Source organism: Aythya fuligula, chromosome 1 (assembly GCF_009819795.1).
Source record: "Aythya fuligula isolate bAytFul2 chromosome 1, bAytFul2.pri, whole genome shotgun sequence".
In the NCBI taxonomy this organism is placed as follows: Eukaryota; Metazoa; Chordata; class Aves; order Anseriformes; family Anatidae; genus Aythya; species Aythya fuligula.
The window spans coordinates 57,389,912-57,407,355 of record NC_045559.1 but is presented as its reverse complement, the minus strand read 5'-3'; the positions used below and the strand labels follow the sequence as shown (position 1 = coordinate 57,407,355).

At 41.1% G+C, this 17,444-nt stretch overlaps 1 protein-coding gene across 4 annotated transcripts; it reads left to right on the top strand.

Annotated features, from left to right (window-relative positions):
- The first annotated feature begins 1,605 nt into the window (after nucleotides 1-1,605).
- Nucleotides 1,606-17,271, top strand: TCP11L2 (t-complex 11 like 2). Of its 4 annotated transcripts, XM_032201359.1 has the most exons (12): nucleotides 1,606-1,668; nucleotides 3,002-3,132; nucleotides 3,820-3,859; nucleotides 4,971-5,140; nucleotides 6,459-6,591; nucleotides 7,551-7,671; nucleotides 8,359-8,579; nucleotides 9,127-9,263; nucleotides 10,277-10,464; nucleotides 11,866-12,047; nucleotides 13,948-14,120; nucleotides 14,680-17,271. In XM_032201359.1, exons 4-12 carry the CDS (start codon nucleotides 5,005-5,007, stop codon nucleotides 14,922-14,924), a joined length of 1,536 nt encoding a protein of 511 aa, XP_032057250.1. In that variant the 5' UTR covers nucleotides 1,606-1,668; nucleotides 3,002-3,132; nucleotides 3,820-3,859; nucleotides 4,971-5,004; the 3' UTR covers nucleotides 14,925-17,271. The 4 variants fall into 4 exon arrangements, with proteins under 4 accessions (XP_032057250.1, XP_032057240.1, XP_032057258.1 ...); XM_032201349.1 differs by lacking the exon at nucleotides 3,820-3,859; XM_032201367.1 differs by lacking the exons at nucleotides 1,606-1,668; nucleotides 3,820-3,859 and adding an exon at nucleotides 2,038-2,267.
- The last annotated feature ends 173 nt before the right edge of the window (nucleotides 17,272-17,444 follow it).

Sequence of the window (17,444 nt, the reverse complement as noted above, 5' to 3'; positions counted from 1 at the left end):
GCTTTTGCACTGGAATCTTTAAGCAAGCCCTCAGTGCCTCTGTGATACATACAGATGCCTCTGTCTCTCTGTAGAGCCATAAAGAAAGCTAGGTACTTTAGAGTGGTCTCCAAAATAGCTAATGTGTCGTGGCAGAAAGGCACTGCTGTGGCTAAAATAAAATGATGTTTTAAAGCCATCCCTTTTTGGCATATTTTTAGAAGTTAGTTTACTAACTATGGTGATGCTGGGGCATCCCTTTTGCCCCATGTGCAGGCTGAGCCACTGAGCACCACAGGCTTTCGCAACTGCTGGCTCACAGAGGGAGTACACAAAATGGTCCCTGAATCACGGGCCCTGGTGTTTGCTCCAAGTGCTATTCATACGGTTTTAAATGATACAGCTGGTTAACTAACAAAGGGCATCAGCAGTCCAAAATGGATGAAGAAGGTAATAAACAATGTCTTTGGAAGTGAAAACAGCCCTGCACAACGTTGTCCAGCTGTAGGCTGTCACAGTCCATCTTCTCCAAAGCTCGTATGAGCCTGTCTGATCGTCATTGCCACGTGACATGCAAAAACTGGGGCAAAGCAGTACAAATGGTTATTTAAAATACCGTCTCCCTTATGGAACCAAGCGGATTAGCCTGGTGGACTTAATCCCATTTAATGTCTCTGACGGCTGGACTCGAAGCAAAGCTGCAGGGCTGACAGGTGCTGTGCATCTCTGTGAGCAAGCACCTCGCTTTTAGAGCAGGGGGAGAATTAATAGGACCTACAGCGGGCTTTGGTCAGTGTGAACACAGTATCTATCCCACAGGGCTTGATTTCGTGAGTCCCTGCCCCAGAGATGACTGCCAGCCTTTCGCCCTCCGTGCTTCCCGGTAGGCGAGGCGCTGGCAGCGCAGATCCCCCCCGTGACAGGACTCGGCGGTGACCGTGACAGGGTCATCACCAGGTGCCTGAGGTCAGTGCGTTCAGCAGCCAGGCATTTATAATGACAGTGTTTCCGTGCTTGGTGCCACGTTCCTCGGCGGGCCTCGCAATGCCACAGCCGTGAGCAATGGGGCGGCTGAACGCCCCGCGGTAAGATGGCGGGGGGGGGGCAGGAGCAAGGGGGGGGGGGGGGGGACAAAATGGCGGGGGGCTCACCCCCCTTCAGTCGGGAGGGCAGGCAAAGCTCGTTAGAGCTCCCTGAGCAGCCATGTGCACACAGAGGGGGCGACACAGCCCTGAGGCGCTGCCCCTTCCCCTGACAGCACCGGGCAGCCCTCTCTACCCCTTGTCCTCCCTCCCTCCGCTCTGGGGGCGCAGCGGCCCCGGGAGGCGGCGCTCAGCGGGGCGAGCGCGGAGCGAGGCGGCTCTTCCGTAAACACCGCCGGCAGCGCCCATTCTGCATGGGGGGGGGGAGATCCCCGAAGGATCCCTCCCTTCTCACCCCCTGCCGCTCCTCGCCTGCCGCTCGGACCCGGGTACGGCGAGAAAACCTGCTCCGTGTTTATTCGAGAAGGGAAACACTGCCCTAATACTCCGGGGCTGGCAGCGGTGAGCGGGCAGGACGGCGTGACACAGCCCCGCCAGAGATGGTCGCGCCCGGGGTAAGGCACTCAGCGCCCGGGCCGGCTACATAAGGGCGGGGGGGGGCGTTTAAAGCCCCGGCGAGCGCCGCGCCGGAGGAGGCCGAGCTGCGGTGAGCGGGGGGCACCGGGACCGGCACCGCGGGGCCAGCGCGGCTCCGAGGGAGCCGCTCTGAGGGGCGGGGGGCGGGTTAGGGGGCGGTGGGCTCCGCTGCGGGCTGCCCTGAGCTGCCCTGCCCTGTCCTTGCACGGGCAGCCCCGGGGCTTCGCCGGCAGCGCGGAGCCGCGGCTCCCATCCCCGGGTCCTTCCCCGGGGGTCCCGGCGGCCGGGGTGGCCCCAGCGGGGCAGGCAGAGCTCGGCCCCCCTTCTCCTTCCTCCCCCCTCGGCCCGGCCCTGGAGACGCTGTTTGTTTGGCTCGGCCGCTGCCGAGGAAGAGGAGGAGGAGCCGGAGCCGGAGCCGGCCGGGGGAGGAGGAGGAGGAGGAGGAGGAGGGCTCCGCGGGGCGCCCCGGCGGCAGCACGGGGAGCGGGGAAACGTCAGGCGATTTTGGGGAGATTGAGGTGTTGTTCGGCGTGTCTACGCTTAAAGTTACGTGTGAGCTCGGCCCTCGGTAACTTCTGAGAAGCTCTGAGCTGCCTGCCAAGGCGTGAGGCAGAGCGCTTTCGGTGTGTGCTGTAAAGAAAGGACGGAGGAACTCGGTGCCCTATTGTTGTAAGTAATTAGAAAAGCCCTTTCTGATTTGTACTTCTTTGATGTTCTCAGTGAATGCTCTTCCCTTTATCCTTTCTAGCTGTTGTGCAGCACAGTTAAACTGTAGATGGCGCATCCAGATGCTGCTTGTGTGTTCACCTGCGTTTACTTTGTACTTTCTACCTTCTCTCCTAAACTTAGTTCAGAACATTATTGCTAAATTCTTGCAAAATACACCCACTTTCTTCCTTTACTATTCTGTTTCTGGCACACTACTAGGAAATATACTCATCGTGGCAAGTATTGTGGTGTTTATTCAGATGTTGCATTGTTAGAACTGATTTAAAGCAAACTTTCTGAAGGCCCCTACTGGCACGTCTGCTGTCTGTGTATGTGCAAGAGCAGGTATGGTCCCAGTACATCAAAATAGGTAACATCTTTGGAGATGCAAAGACTTGTTGTCAAAAGATACTTTCTAGAAGTGCCATATGAAGACTTAAGGTGGAAATGAAAATCCTGTATACATTAACTGCTTGGTCTTGAGTATGAGACTGATAGAAAATGGCAGTGCTGACTTGCTTCTGTGGCTGGTTCCCTACTTCTGTTAGGAGCACTCTACAAGTCTGAATATTACTAATGTGAATATTTGTTGTTTGAATTTTACGGCTAAGTGAAAGATCTTAAAATGATGTATAAACTATGAGAGAATTTTTCTTTAATTGTGTTGATCTCTTCTGTGTTCTCTTAATACCTAGACCTGAGCCTTAGATACATCTCGAAGCGCTCTTACTAGGTGAGGGATTTACAAGACCTTTTGGGCCAGTACACGTCTAACAACGCTAATCACTTTTTCCCATGGACCACATGCAACATTAACTTTTTAAAGGTTAGTTACTTAAAATATTCACAAAGAGGCTTTTTACATGATGAAAACCTGGAAACAGTGTGTTCTGGTGTTGATCCAGAAGCAATAGATGGGGGTTAATGTATGTTTTGCAGGCTCTGTAGGGTTACTATAAGTAAGCAGTTCTGTATCAGGAACATGCAGTGTTTCTACACTTTGGTTACTCATCACAAGTAGTTTCTAGTCAGCTTTAGAGGTCTGTAACACAAATTTTACTAGAAGAAATAGCTTGATTCTTGCGTAACATGAACATGAGTCATTCATAATTGTAACTTAGACAAATGCAATTTCCAAGTCAAATCTCAGAGCCTCTTAGTTTTCCAGGTTTTCTTGCAACTTGCTGTCTTGTCTAGACAACACTACTTTAAATACCTGTTTGTTTTCAATTTTGTTACAACGTTGATTTTATCACTTCTAATAAAAGTTAAAAGAAGTATCACAGCTAAAGCTGTAAGTCTAAAACCTATGACCTCCTATACAGTGATTAAAAGTCTCTTACTGGCTTCCCCAGTAAGTTGATAAGCTGTCAGCTGTTCTTGCTGATATAAGTCTCTTGACAAAAACCAGCATAACATTGTAGCAAAAAGGCACTCAAATACATCTTCCTTCCTCCTGGGGAAGGAGGAGGGAGGAAACAAACACCTAACTGTTAATCATCTCAATTAACAGGGAAGTATTCATCAGTGGAATAACTCAACAAGTTCTAAAGGTATGTCCACTGTGAGCTGGTACTCAAGAAACCAAACATGCTAATCTGATCCTGGGAGCCAACATAAAGAAGTCTTCATCCTTATCCCCTTTTGTCCACCTCTCAACCCTACAATACATTGACTCACAGCAAGTGAAACAACTTGCTGATAGAAGCGTTACTGGCTGTGTCTCTTAATGAAGTCTACTACAGAATACTTTGTGGCCGTAACCAAAGATGGACAGCTACTTTTGGAATCTGGGCCAAATTCCTTTGGGAGTAGTTATGACTTGACTTCCAGTTTCTCATTTTAATATGGTCGTTAACATACTACTTGCTTCCTGTGTTAAAACTATTAATCATCTCCATTGAACTATGCAGCCGTCCAAATTCTCTGTAGTTGTGGATTATCTGCCTGGGAGGCAGTTTCCTTATGCAGACAGAAGCACAATGAAGCATGATAGTTCTCATGAGGTTGTCGCATATGCTGAATGTAGTGCTAGAGGCTCAGAGTTGCTGTTTGAATTAAAACACTTCCTCCCTTGAAGGAGTACTTACTGAGTCTATGCCATTGTCAGTCTGAGAGTGAGCAAAGAGACACCTAAAGCAGCAGGTCAGGCTTCCTGAGACGCCCTGCCAGAAGCTTAATATTCTGAATTATTTGCCTGTTTTTCCCTAGCAAGCTCTTTGTTTGCTTCAGAGTTTGTACTCTCAGTGCAGTCTCTTTGTGGAAAGAAGCTAATTGCTAAAAATTACTTGATGGTGAAGTCACGTGGTGGGATGATGTAACACCGTGAGAAATGGAGTGCCTTTACATTTTAAGACAGAACTTCCAACGTTCTGACAGCAAGCAGCTTTGGGTTTACTGTGGGTGGTCCTTTATGTTTTAAATCTAACCAGTTTACAGAATGGTTATGTTAGAGTCAGTAAGGTATGAAACAGCAGAAAGTAGAGATGTCATTTATTAATAACTGCATGATTCTGCATGTGTAAAGCCAGATCCTTTTTGTAACACTTTTTCAGAAAGGTGACTACTTCTTCCTTGTTCACAGTATAATGGTCAGTGCCCAGCTTTGAGAATCAAAAAACATAGGAAGTGCTGCTTTTGTGAGATGTGTGTTTTGTCTTTCAGGTCTTGTTTACTGTATCAGCTAACGTGAATCACGATGCCTCTCAGCGATGACCAGAACAGTGATTCAGATTCTTCGCGCCTCTCTGAAAGCACAGCTTCTTCGAGTGACTCTGAGTATTCAAGACAGAGCTTTAACAGCGATTCTTCAAGCAAACCCAGTTCCCCAGCTTGTAAGCATATTTCAACCTTACCTGGGCTATGCAGAGACACGGAAGACGAACCTATTCTATTTCTCTTTCACGTAGCGGGTAGAACCATGGAGTCTGATTCTGTGTTTAAGAGTATTAGGGAAAGGCATGGCTTTCTCTTGGCAGTGGAGCAGCGCATCTCTTTGAGTGCAATACCACTAATAGCTGTACCTGTGAGGGCTTCCTGTGTGCTGCTTCCCTTAGCTTAAGGAGAGTGAGCCACCATGGATATCCTAGTCTTAAGCTAATCTTAACATTAGTAGCAGTCTCCCACCTCCCACTCAACCAACTATGTGTGACTTTATATGCAAAGGGTGGATTTCTTCTGTTTGGTCCATACAGTTAAAAATGAAATCTATTATAAAACTAATTTATAGGCTACACAAAGGTACATGAAGTTAATACAATAGCTTTTATTCTTTGATTAAATACCAGGATCAAACAGAAAACGTGTTTACACAAGAGAAGGTATTTTGAATGAGCACTGATAAATAAAACCCTGCATAAAATGTGCTTAATGCTCATATCTGTAAGCGTTCTTAGATCATACACACAACTCATTTAGCATCTGTATAAGTGAAATCTTATATTAAAATCAGTATGTTAGTGGAGCTGCAATTGGCAGCTGGTTCTTTAAGCTTCCAAAGACTAATGACAGGACAATCACAAAAATTAAATGAGAGAATTTGGGAGTTTAGAAGCTTGCGTTTTAGAAATTTACTCCTGCTTTAAATTTTCTGTAACATCCTTGATACGTATTTGTGAAAAGGGAGTATAACTTAATGATGCATCTGCTATGGTACATAAGTGAGGGGTTCTTAAGTCAGTATCTTCAGAACCTTCTTTACAGGCAATAAAAGCATGATGTAGCTGTTACCATGTGCTCAGGATTATAATGGAAATCTGGTATCTGTTACTGCCTGTGCTTTTGCTCTGGTGGGTTTTATAGAACCGTCTACAGAAAATCTGTGGAGTATAAGATCTTGTTTTAAATGAAAAAAGCCACCTCAGTTAAGATGTGAAAATATGAAACTGCTTTTCAAAATGTTATGAGGTTTACGTGGTATTACCCACCCGTGTGCACACACCCCCGATAAGCTGGGAGTTTCCTGAGTTAGTGTTTTAAGAAGATATAAAGGTCTGGTAATCCTAGCTTGTTTCTTCTAAAGTACTAGAGTCCGGTTATCAAGGAACAATATTTATTGCCTTGTTACTTTCATGCAAGGCTGCTAACTTTTATTAAAGCTTTCAATTGCTTTCATCTACTATAGTGTTTTGACTTGATCATTTGTTCCTTCAGCAAGTCCTCCCAAGATGGTTACATTTGATGAACTGATGGCAGCTGCAAGAAATCTGACAGACTTGACATTAGCTCATGAAATTGCTGTAAATGCAAATTTCTGCATAAAACATGAAGACCTTCCACAGAACAGGTAGGAACATGAATTTTGCAAAAAAATAAAGCGGGTTTGAGAAGAGAGGAGAAATGCAGGAGCACCTAAAATAAAAAGAAAACCAAAATAACAGCAACCTACCCCCCCCCAAAAAAAAAAAAAAAAAAAAAAAAAAAAAAAAAAAAAAAAAAAACCTGCTGCATTTCTGAATGCCTATGTTTTTTTATAACAACTCTAGGAGTCAGCTGTCTTGCTCAGAACAAATTCTGTAGTCCAGCTGAGTTGATGTGCTGTCTTGGAGAATATGATGCTCTGTCTTAAATATAATGTGGAAAGTAAAAGGCTAATGCCATATCAATTCCTTTAGTGAAGATGAGGAGTGGTGTTCTGTGAAAAAGATGAAATGATGGGCTTCTATGTAACCTATAGTAGCATCTTTGTCCTATGGTGATAAGAAGGTAAAGCTCATCATAAGCTTATCTCTAATACTACCTCAGAAGAGATGCAGAAGTTCTCCAGAAATACCCTAGTGTGTATATATATATATATATTTAAAATTTCCTTGATTTTTGACTTAAAAAAACACCTCATCTTTCCTCTGGAAAGCATACATGTAAAAAGACAAACAGGTTTTTAATTGTGCAGATCCCTTAAGTGATAATTAGCTATACAAAGGAATAGTTTTTAAGACTTAGCACATAGTACACAAGGTTAGTGAATCAGTATGTATTTGATAAGGAAAAAGGGAAGGTATGTCTAAATCTGAATTGCTAGCACCATTTACTAAAGTAGTGTTTTAGAAAAGACTATTTGGTATAAATCATGTTTTAGGAGCTGATGATCCACAGCACAAGAAAGATAGTGTTGCAGGTCACATGACGAGTGTCAATGAGTTGTGTTTCCCAAAAAGTCATTAGGCTAACCTAAAGCACTTTGACCAAGGTATACCAAGCTATTTAGTAGTCTCTTTTTCTGTCTGTAATTGACTTATTCCACAGCTTAGTGGGCACAGTGAAACGAATTGTACATAAGGCATTTTGGGATCATTTGGAATCGGAACTGAATGAAGATCCTCCGGAATACGAACATGCTATCAAGCTCTTTGAGGAAATAAAGGAGGTAACATTTTTTTCTCCCCCTCCAATATTGTTTTTGCAGCTTGGGTCTGAGAGCCTCTTATTTCACTGAAGAGTTTGTTAACTTAGAAAAAAGCCAACACCTTCAAGTTCCTACTTCTAAGAAGAAACTTATTATTCAGAACTACAGTAGCAATAGGTGTCTAAAATAGATTTGTATTAACAGTGAATATGGCTACACACATAGTAGTATGTCCAATCAGCTTTTGTTGCAGGATGGTTAGCTGCAAATCAGCTCTTTTCTCAAAGCTTTGCACCTGTACTAGTTTGGCTACATTCTGAGTTCAGTGCGTGACCAGGAGTGTAAATGTGATTGTACCTGCCCAAATAGATTCCCTCGTGATCAGTGCAAGAAGGAACATAAAAATCTTCAATCCTCTCACAATACTAAGTCTTCCAAAAATGGGGAAGCTGTTCTGTAGAGCGAGCATTTACTAACTTAAGATTTTTGAAAGAGTCTGAACCAGAAAGCATGTCAGCAGACTTCGAGCGTTTTTGCAGAACTGTACTGTGATCCTTTTAATATGGCTTTTTCCTGCTACTTTAGATGATGTCCAGTCTTAATATATTTTGTTAGTCAGCTAAATACACTTGAACTTAATATTTTAGCATGTTAACTAAGTGCTTTGATTTTATTCATAAGCTTTTCATTTTTTCCCCCCTACTTTAGATTCTTCTTTCTTTCCTGACTCCTGGAGCAAACAGGATTCAAAATCAAATTTGTGAAGTTCTAGATACGGATCTTATAAGACAGCAGGCAGAACACAATGCTGTTGATATTCACGGGCTAGCTAACTATATCATCAATACTATGGGGAAGTTATGCGCTCCAATTAGAGACGATGATATAAAACAGTTAAAAGCAACTGACAATATCGTGGAATTGCTGAGGTTGGTATTTAGCTGTTTTTATACGGGGGGCGGGGGGGAAATCTCTAACCTGATAGAGCATACTGGGCAGTGGAAGAAGGGGGGGAAAAAGTCCTAGTCTTCAGTGATGGCAATCTGCATAATAACAGTTTTCAAAGTAGAAGCAGAAGCATTACAGCTGGGGGAGCGGTGCTATGGCATTCTGCGACTGGAATATTACGTTTACCTTAATGAAATGGGTAGAACACCTAGATTAAAACTATGAAATCTGAATAGTTAAGCCACTGAACAACAACAAAACGCACTCTTACAATAACATACATTTCTGAGACAGCTGGTTTGGTCTTCTTCATCCTTATAAAATTAAAAGGGCATATTCTTACTGTTCCTCCTTGAACTGCTTATTGCATGCATCCTTTGGGTATCTTGGTAAATAAGTAACGTTGTCTGCTACACTGATACCAATGAAGGAGGCTCCTTCTAGAACTGGGCTTACAGTGCTAATGCATATACTGTTTAAAACATATAGTCTATTCTAATTACCTTACTTTAAACTTTCTCTCTTCAGACAAATATTCCATGTTCTGGACCTGATGAAAATGGATATGGCCAATTATACAATTCAGTGCCTTAGACCGTACCTTCAGCGTAACTTGGTGGACTATGAAAGAACAAAATTCCAGGAAATTCTCGAAGAAACACCAAGTAGGTATCATGCTGTATTTTACTTAAACCTTTACTTTAAAAAAAAAAAAAAAAAAACTATTTAAAGACATGCTATAAAGTCTCTCAATTACAGCTACTTAGAGGAAAATTCCAATTTCTTCTTTGGAAAAGAAGAAAGTAATACAAAAAGTTCTTTGACAAGCAAGCTACCAATGGTTAATTGCTTAGTCTGTTTTTAAGCATTTTCGTCTGTTACCTGTGGCATTTTCTGCCAAATTTGTATTTGTCTAATTGATTGGTATCTAAAGAAACAACAGTGGCTCTTTTCTGCCTCCAGACAGTAGCCCTACATATTGAAAGGTGAGACTTTCTCTTTTGTAGCCAGGAAATCTGATAGTCTGAGGTAAACAAGGAAAAACAATGTGCCTGGAAGTTGGAAGGGATGGGATCAGTATCTTTTTAATAAACAAAACACAAGCTCTGAAAAGTTTCTTAAGGTCAACTTCATCCACTACTTCAGATTCCGTATACTACTGCTAAGTGGTCTTTAGGAGAATGTTTTGGGGGGGGGGAAGTAAGCTTACTGACATCTGAAGCAGAGGCTTCTAAAATGGGAACCCTGAGCTACTGATAAAGTCTGCAGTGTTCACATATGCAGGCTGTCAAAGAACTCTTTAAAAACTTTCATTCATTGTTGATATACTTTCTTTCACCTCTTCTTTCCAGCCTTGTGCCCCAACAAATAAATGGCCTCCCTGAAAGAGGAAAAAGTGGTTTGGGGTCTTGGACTTAATTTTTGTTTCCTCCTACAAAATCTTGGTTGAAATCTAACAATTTATTGTTGGGTTTATGCAAACTAGCTAGAATATTAAGGTGATCGGTGGATGGTCAGTGAAAAGTGAAGGAGAAATTGACTTCTATGAAGGCCTAGCATCAACTATGATTAATTTTTAGAAATACTTTAATCTTATTTATGTATATGTAACTCTTCCTCAAGCTACTGCTTATTTTGATGGAAGCATGCAATAAATCTGCTGATTTGCAATGCATAGGTGCTCTGGATCTCACAACGGAATGGATAAAGGAATCAATAGAAGATGAATTGTCATCCATTTCTGATGAATCTTCATCATCCTCTGGTGCTGATCATAGTTCTAAATCAAATATTAGTCCTACACTGGTGCTAAACAATGGCTACTTGAAACTGTTACAATGGGATTACCACAAAACAATTCCAGAGGTAAGAAGTATGTTTCAGTGTCTTAAGAGTTCTAGCTATAAGAAAATATTCCTGCAGTATAATAATCCTGATATTAATGACAATAAATGAATATTCTCTTGCAGTTCTTAATCTTCTGAATAGTAAACTAGGAAATTGGAGAGTATATGCTAGTCTCATTTTCTGGACTATGAGATAGACAAGTCATCAACTAGAAAAGTTTAGGGTGCTTTCTCTCTATTTAGTCATAGCTCACCAGCTCTGCCCTAAGAGCAGTCTGAGCCATGGCCAAAGGCTGGGCCTTGTACTGACAGCACTTGGTTTGCTTTCTTTTTGAGGGAACTGTCTGTGGTGTCTTGGTTTTCCTCACAGCAGAAACAGGGATTGGTGGGATCAAGCTGTGAATCGTCCTTACGCTCAATCATTTAAAAACATGAAGCTCTCCCTACGGTAGATACTCACCATTTCTCAATGCATATAAACTACTGCTTCAAGAATCATTGAGTTTTCCCTCCTGCTACCGATTACTGACCTCTGCTGCTTTAAATAAAGTCAGCTTGAAATTGGCTGTCAGTCAGGGTTAAAATTATCAACTGTAGTGAACATCTTAGCTATAGTTAGTGGCTTGGCAGAGAACTTGGAAGCTATGCAGGGATGCTCTTAGCACGCCCTTTGAGTGGAAGAAAGGGACACTACCTTTCTTTTACCTTCCTTTCAACAATTTTGAATAAGAGCTATATACAGATATCCTCTGGATCTAGGTTGTCACATTGTCACAGTATGAAATTACTACAAACAGCTGGATGTTAATTCCCTGCTTCTCAGTGTGTGGGGGGGGTGGGACTTGATAGAATGAGCTCATTCTATAACCTTAAAAAGGAAACAAAAAAAAACACAAAACCAGATCTTGCTGTGGGAATTGCATTATTGGAATGATCAGCTGGCTTTTTAGTTTGTAGTAGGTTATAGGTGGCTTGCGGAAATTGCTCTGATGGTTAAACTGGTTTGTCATGCACAGCTGTTCATCACTACCCATCAGTTGCAGATCATGGCATTTTTCAAAGGACAGCTAAATCCAGAAGACTATTTTGTCTGTAACTCTGATCACTTCCATGTCCCTTGGATTCCCCAAGCATCTGATATTGTGGGCTGAACTGTTGGCCACAAATTGTTGTCAGTGAGGAAAAATAAAAAGCAGTTTCTTCAGTGTTCTCTGAACTGGAGGCATTACTTTTCTTCCCTACCACAGACTGACTTCTGGTACTCATGATGTCACTTTGTGCAGTACTTCATATTCAGAACACTTAGGCTGCTGTTTCTTCTGACTTTGTATGTTTGTTAATTGAAAATGTTAATGTTTCATGACTAAATCCTGTCTCTTTCCTCCATATTCCTAAACCGGTATTATTGTTCTGCTTCTAGACTCTAATAACAGATGAAGTTCGTCTTCAAGAGTTGAGAGAAAAGCTGAATCAGTTAAAAATAATAGCTTGTGTTTGCCTCATAACAAACAATATGGTGGGTGCAGCAATTGTAGATGTGCCGGATTTTGCTGACCAACTGAAAAGGGTCTCCGTTCCTCTTCTTGAAGGCATGAGCAAGAAGTAAGGCCTTGTTTATCACTCCTCGTATTTGTTAACAGGAAATAACCAAGTGGATCTGAGAACTCCTGGGAACAGTTCAAATGTCATAGCCACTGCTTGTTGATAATAGATACAGATGAAAATTTAGTGCCATCTGAAGCCCTATACAATGGAAGTACACTGCACTTGACACATTTTCAAAGTTGTTTTTTAATGAAGTCTTAGTCTTGATGGTGTAACTTTTGCAGACTTTGGAGCCTAGCCCTAAAGTTCACTTGTATAGTCTTGATAACACAAGCTATGAGTACGTGCTGGGAGCCAAGTGGCTAGTGAGCAGCCCTGCAGAAAAGGATCTGGGGTGCTGGTCAACAGCAGGCTCAATGTGAGCCAGCAGCGTGCCTTTGCAACCAAAAGGGCAACTGCATTTTAGGGTGCATTAAACACAGTACAGCCAGCCAGTCACAGGAGGTGATTCTCTTCCACAATATATTTTGCATTGGTGCAGCTTCACCTTGGATATTGTGTGCAGTTCTGGACTCTACAATATAAAAAGGATGTTAAGGTACTTGAAAGCATCCAGATGAGGGCAACAAGGCTGGTAAGGGAGCTGGAAGGCATGTCCTATAAGGAGAAGAAACTGAGGACACTTGGGTTGGTTAGTCTGGAGAAAAGGAGGCTGAGAGGTGATCTTACTGCTCTACCACTCCCAAGGAAGGGAAATCACAGAAATGTCTAGGTTGGAAGAGACCTCAAGATCATCAAGTCCAACCTCTGACCTAACACTAACAAGTCCTCTACTGAACCATATCCCTAAGCTCTACATCTAAACGTCTTTTAAAGACTTCCAGGGATGGTGACTCCACCACTTCCCTGGGCAGCCCGTTCCAATGTCTCACAACCCTCTCACTAAAGATGTTTTTCCTAATATCCAACCTAAATCACCCCTGGCACAACTTTAGCCTGTTCACCCTCATCTTGTCACCAGGCACATGGGAGAACAGACCAACCCTCACCTCACTCCAGCCTCCTGTAAGGTACCCGTAGTAGAGTGTGATAAGGTCGCCCCTGAGCCTCCTTTTCTCCAGGCTGAACAAGCCCAGCTCCCTCAGCCTCTCCTCATAGGACTTGTTCTCCAGACCCCTCACCAGCTTCGTCACCCTTCTCTGGACTCTGTGCTGATCTGTTCTCTCTGGTAACCAATGACAGAATAAATAAGAATGGTACAAAGCTGCATCAAGAGAGGTTCAGACTAGGTAAAAAGGAAAACTTTCTTTACTGTGAGGGTGATCATATGCTGTAACAGGAGTTGGTTGATTACTTGTGCCTGTCAGTATTCAAGAAGTGTTTGGGTAATGCCTTTAATATACTCTAACTTTTGGTTAGTCCTGAAGTGGTCATCCATTTAGGCTCAATGATCTTTATAGATCCATTCCAACTGGACTGTTCTAATACCTGAGAGGCTGTGGCAGTACATCCACCAAGTCATTTTTGCCAGTTCCTTCAAACTTACTCTAGGTAGTTTAAGCTATCTGTCTGCTGCTAATACTACTGCAACTTGCACTACAAGCAAGTCTCATGGGGGTCTTAGTGTTTCAAATGAAGTTATTTTACTTTTTTCCTCATGAAATGTTATGAATTTGGCTCTGGATAATATGTAAGCATAAGGTCAAAGTGAATTGGTGTCATCGCTGCACACTTAAAATGACTTTTCCCACTTGAATCCCAATTAGTATCCTTATCTTACAGGCAAAGATTTCTCATGTATCTGTAGAAGTACACATCTGCAAGATCAAATGACAACTTCATCTATACTCTCAGCCTGCTCTCCGCAGTGAAAACGAAAGGAAAAAGGAGTAGTGAATTCACCTGAAACTGCTACGGAAGCCATAAAAGTTTCTTTTCTTTTCTTTCTTTCTTCCAGAACTTTTGATTTGAAGGAAGCTCTGAATGCTATTGGTGTCCAGATTTGCAGCAAAGTGAATGGGTCTCTATCTGAAAGAGGTCTTCCTACTCTCAATGCAGAAACGCAGAATAATTTAATGGGTCAAATTGCTAGTATTGTTGAAGAGAATAATCCTGTCTGTTCCTTGATCGGTTAGTAAGAACACATAATTATCTTACTGTATGTGTCTGTATAAGCTGCTAAGTTTAAAACTTACCTCCAGTGATCTCAACCAGCTTTCTAATTATGCTTAAAAGCCACTTTCTTACAGCAGTAAAATACTGTGTCAAAAGAGTAAAGAAATATTGTTTACTGGGGGGCTATGCTGTTGGTATGCTGCGGAGCATGGTTAGTTGTAGCTAGAAAGTTTGTGTCCTTGCAAACAAGCTTAGAGATACTAGATTTCTGGAGGGGAATATAGAAAATGTGTGATACTCATCTCTCTTCTGTCAGTTTGGGTTTAAACCTGAGTGTTTTCCTTTTTTACCTGAAAGGAAGTGGACTTGCTAACTTGTTGAACAGGTCTGCCTTGCAGGAGTCAGCTGTCAAAAACTTTCAGTGTTTCACTCTGCAAGATGGGCTTGGGAAAGGGAGAGGATAGTTATCTAGATTGTTGGATTTCTTGTGCTGAGTTACAGGGTGCTTGTGAAGTGAGTATGGTTTCATCTTGCATTTACATTTGTTCTGAGCATGCTTTATATTATGTTTCAGATAAACGGATCCAGTTATTCATGAAAAGCTTGCTTGCTCTTCCAAGTTTCCAGAAGTGTATGCCTGCTGTGCCAGGAGGCCTTTCTGTGATTCAGACAGAGATGGAATTTGTTGGATCTCAGTATGCAAGCATTGTAAACTTTAATAAACAAGTGTATGGACCATTCTATGCAAACATACTTAGGAAACTACTTTTTCCTGAGGCACCAATAGGGAAAACAGAAACAGAAGCACCTACCAATTGAAAAATCTATTTCTGTACCCCTTTCTTTTACCTTCAGTTTTCATAATAGACATGGTGATCTGACTCCCCAGCTTGAAGAGACCGCTCCAGTGACTGGTAATGAAACATTCTATAAAATGCGGATAGTTTCTGAAATCCACTGGAAAGAAACTAATTTCAACTACATTATATATATATATATTTTAGACTAAGCCTGCTTAATGGATTGTGCCACTTGTAATAGTGAAATACTACCTTTTAAAGGCAAGCATTTATTACGATTTGCAGTGGGAAAGAGCTGGCGAAGTACTTTTTTGCCACCATTAAACCATAATGTTTTTAAAAAATATATATATTTACATATAGCAATGCAATTATGAGATGACAAATTTGTAGATAAAATGTACTATGCTTATGTTGTATTTTTTTAGAGCAAAGTCTAATAAAACTATCATTCTGAAAAGAATTTGAAGAAAAAAGGTTCATATTAGGCCAACTTCTGGTACTCCTGCAATTACTGGAACTAGAACTTAGCCTATGTTACATTAAGGAATGCCAGTATTATAAGCTGTTTTGAGAATAGCAGTTACAGAAGAAGCATTCACTGTTTTAAATAAGAACATTCAATACTTGTCAACTGTAATGGTGAGTTTAAAGATAAACACTTAAGCATAATGTTGGCCATGGGGTTGGGGTGGGGAAGCAAATGTCTGTATATAATATTTATCTAGTGGAGGTCATACAGATCTTAAGTCTAACCTCTAATTTGTGTATATACTGATCTTTGATCTTAATGGGTATTAAGAATTTTTAACTTAGGGCATTCTGACCTTTATTCTCAAAAGCATATTATCATTGGGAGTGATCTTAGAGTACAGCAGAACAATTTCACCTTCTGCTTTCTGTATTCTGTTGGGTGAGGGCCTAAGTTTTTCAAAATGTATTCTGGATATTCTTGTGTCTGCAAAGCAGAAACCCAAATTACTAGTCATTCTTGAAAATATAATTATATTTATTCTCACTGGGTCTGTGTGAGAAGTACTTTTGGCTTTTGTGCCAAAATTTGTGCAGATTATACTCCAATACTTTGTTCCCGTTTAAGACAAGAATCTTGCATACAGAAATTGAGTAGGTTTAAAATGGAGAGATATGGGATTAAGTTTCTAAGTTTACAAATTATATTTTGCATATTTCAGATTATTGGTAATAGATACTGCTGGAATACTTGGTATAGACATGTTGTTGTCTATGAAATTGAATCATAATGTACTTGAAAATGATCATTTAATATATAATGGTCCTTTTAAAATGTCATATATAAAATCATGTGATACAAGTTAAATAGCTTGTTTTTAACATTTTATATTAGTCTATTTTTATTGATACAAAACTTGCCCATAGAAGTTCAATGTGCCACACAAATTGTGTACATACATTTAGTAATGTATATCATGTCTATCATAAAGGTCTAAAAAAAAAAAAAAGGGCATTACCAGCACTGTGGTTTTGTAGTCCATTTTTACAGATTTGTGTACTTTTTTTAGTAAGGGAAATGACTTCTAGTCAGTTGTTCCTCAGTGTCCAAGGACCTTGGCCACAGGTACATGATATGAAAACTTTCTTCAAAATGCCTTGTTAGAAAATAAATTGCTCTAGTGCACTTCTGTTCTATCCCTTGTAAAAACATCGCACAAAATGAAGCAGAGTATGTATTTTGAAGGGAACATTTCCTGAAGCCTGAAAAACCTGAGAAAGGAACTCTTAGAACATAGTAATTGTGCCACTAGGTAAAACAGGTTTGTTCAACTTGATATGAAAATTTGAAATGCAATTCAAAATCAGGAGGAGGAGAATGCTTTTTCCAAAGCAATGGGAGATTACGTCTTAGTGATTTGCTACGTCTTTAGAAATAACATCTTGGGAAGAAACTACTTTGAGCTTCAACCAAAACAGGGTCTTAGGAACATTGGAAGAACACGTCTAACGTGACTATGACCATTCTATCATAATACATGCATTGCATTACATGCATTGTTTAATTATGGGGCATTTTATAGCATGGCCTATGTTTCAAGTGCTTGTTCAATGTATCTTAATTTTTATTTAATGTTTCAAACATGGACATTGCATCTGTTAAAAGTCATGTTTTGCATGCTGTTTATGCTACTGTGGCTGAAATGCACTTGCCTCCACTCTGAAGTTGTCCTTGTGAAACAAGATGCCATTCTGTAGCAGCTTACTTTGTCAAAATGCGAATATTTGAAGTTTTGTATGCATTGTTTGTGATACCCTTGTCCTGAAATGTCATTTATGCAAATTGTTTCTTAAATGTAATGGATTATTTTAAATGCTGAAGATAAAGGACTGCACTAATACATCGTGGCTCATCTCTTTTTCTGTAACTCTTCAATTACATCAGCAGCTTTAATCTAATTGCACAAATAACTAACTAGTTGTTCCACTAAACCTGGCTCTTCGACAAAGTTCATCTACGTCCTCTATCTCTATTCAGTCATAGCTATGCCCATGTCCCTGGGCAGCC

Bases quoted from the DNA above. Each gene is read 5' to 3' on its own strand.
- TCP11L2 (XM_032201349.1), top strand. From the start codon at position 5,005: ATGCCTCTCAGCGATGACCAGAACAGTGATTCAGATTCTTCGCGCCTC. The intron at 5,141-6,458 runs GTAAGCATATTT...TTGTTCCTTCAG, and splicing joins CAAACCCAGTTCCCCAGCTT to CAAGTCCTCCCAAGATGGTT. The intron at 12,048-13,947 runs GTAAGGCCTTGT...TCTTTCTTCCAG, and splicing joins CTTGAAGGCATGAGCAAGAA to AACTTTTGATTTGAAGGAAG.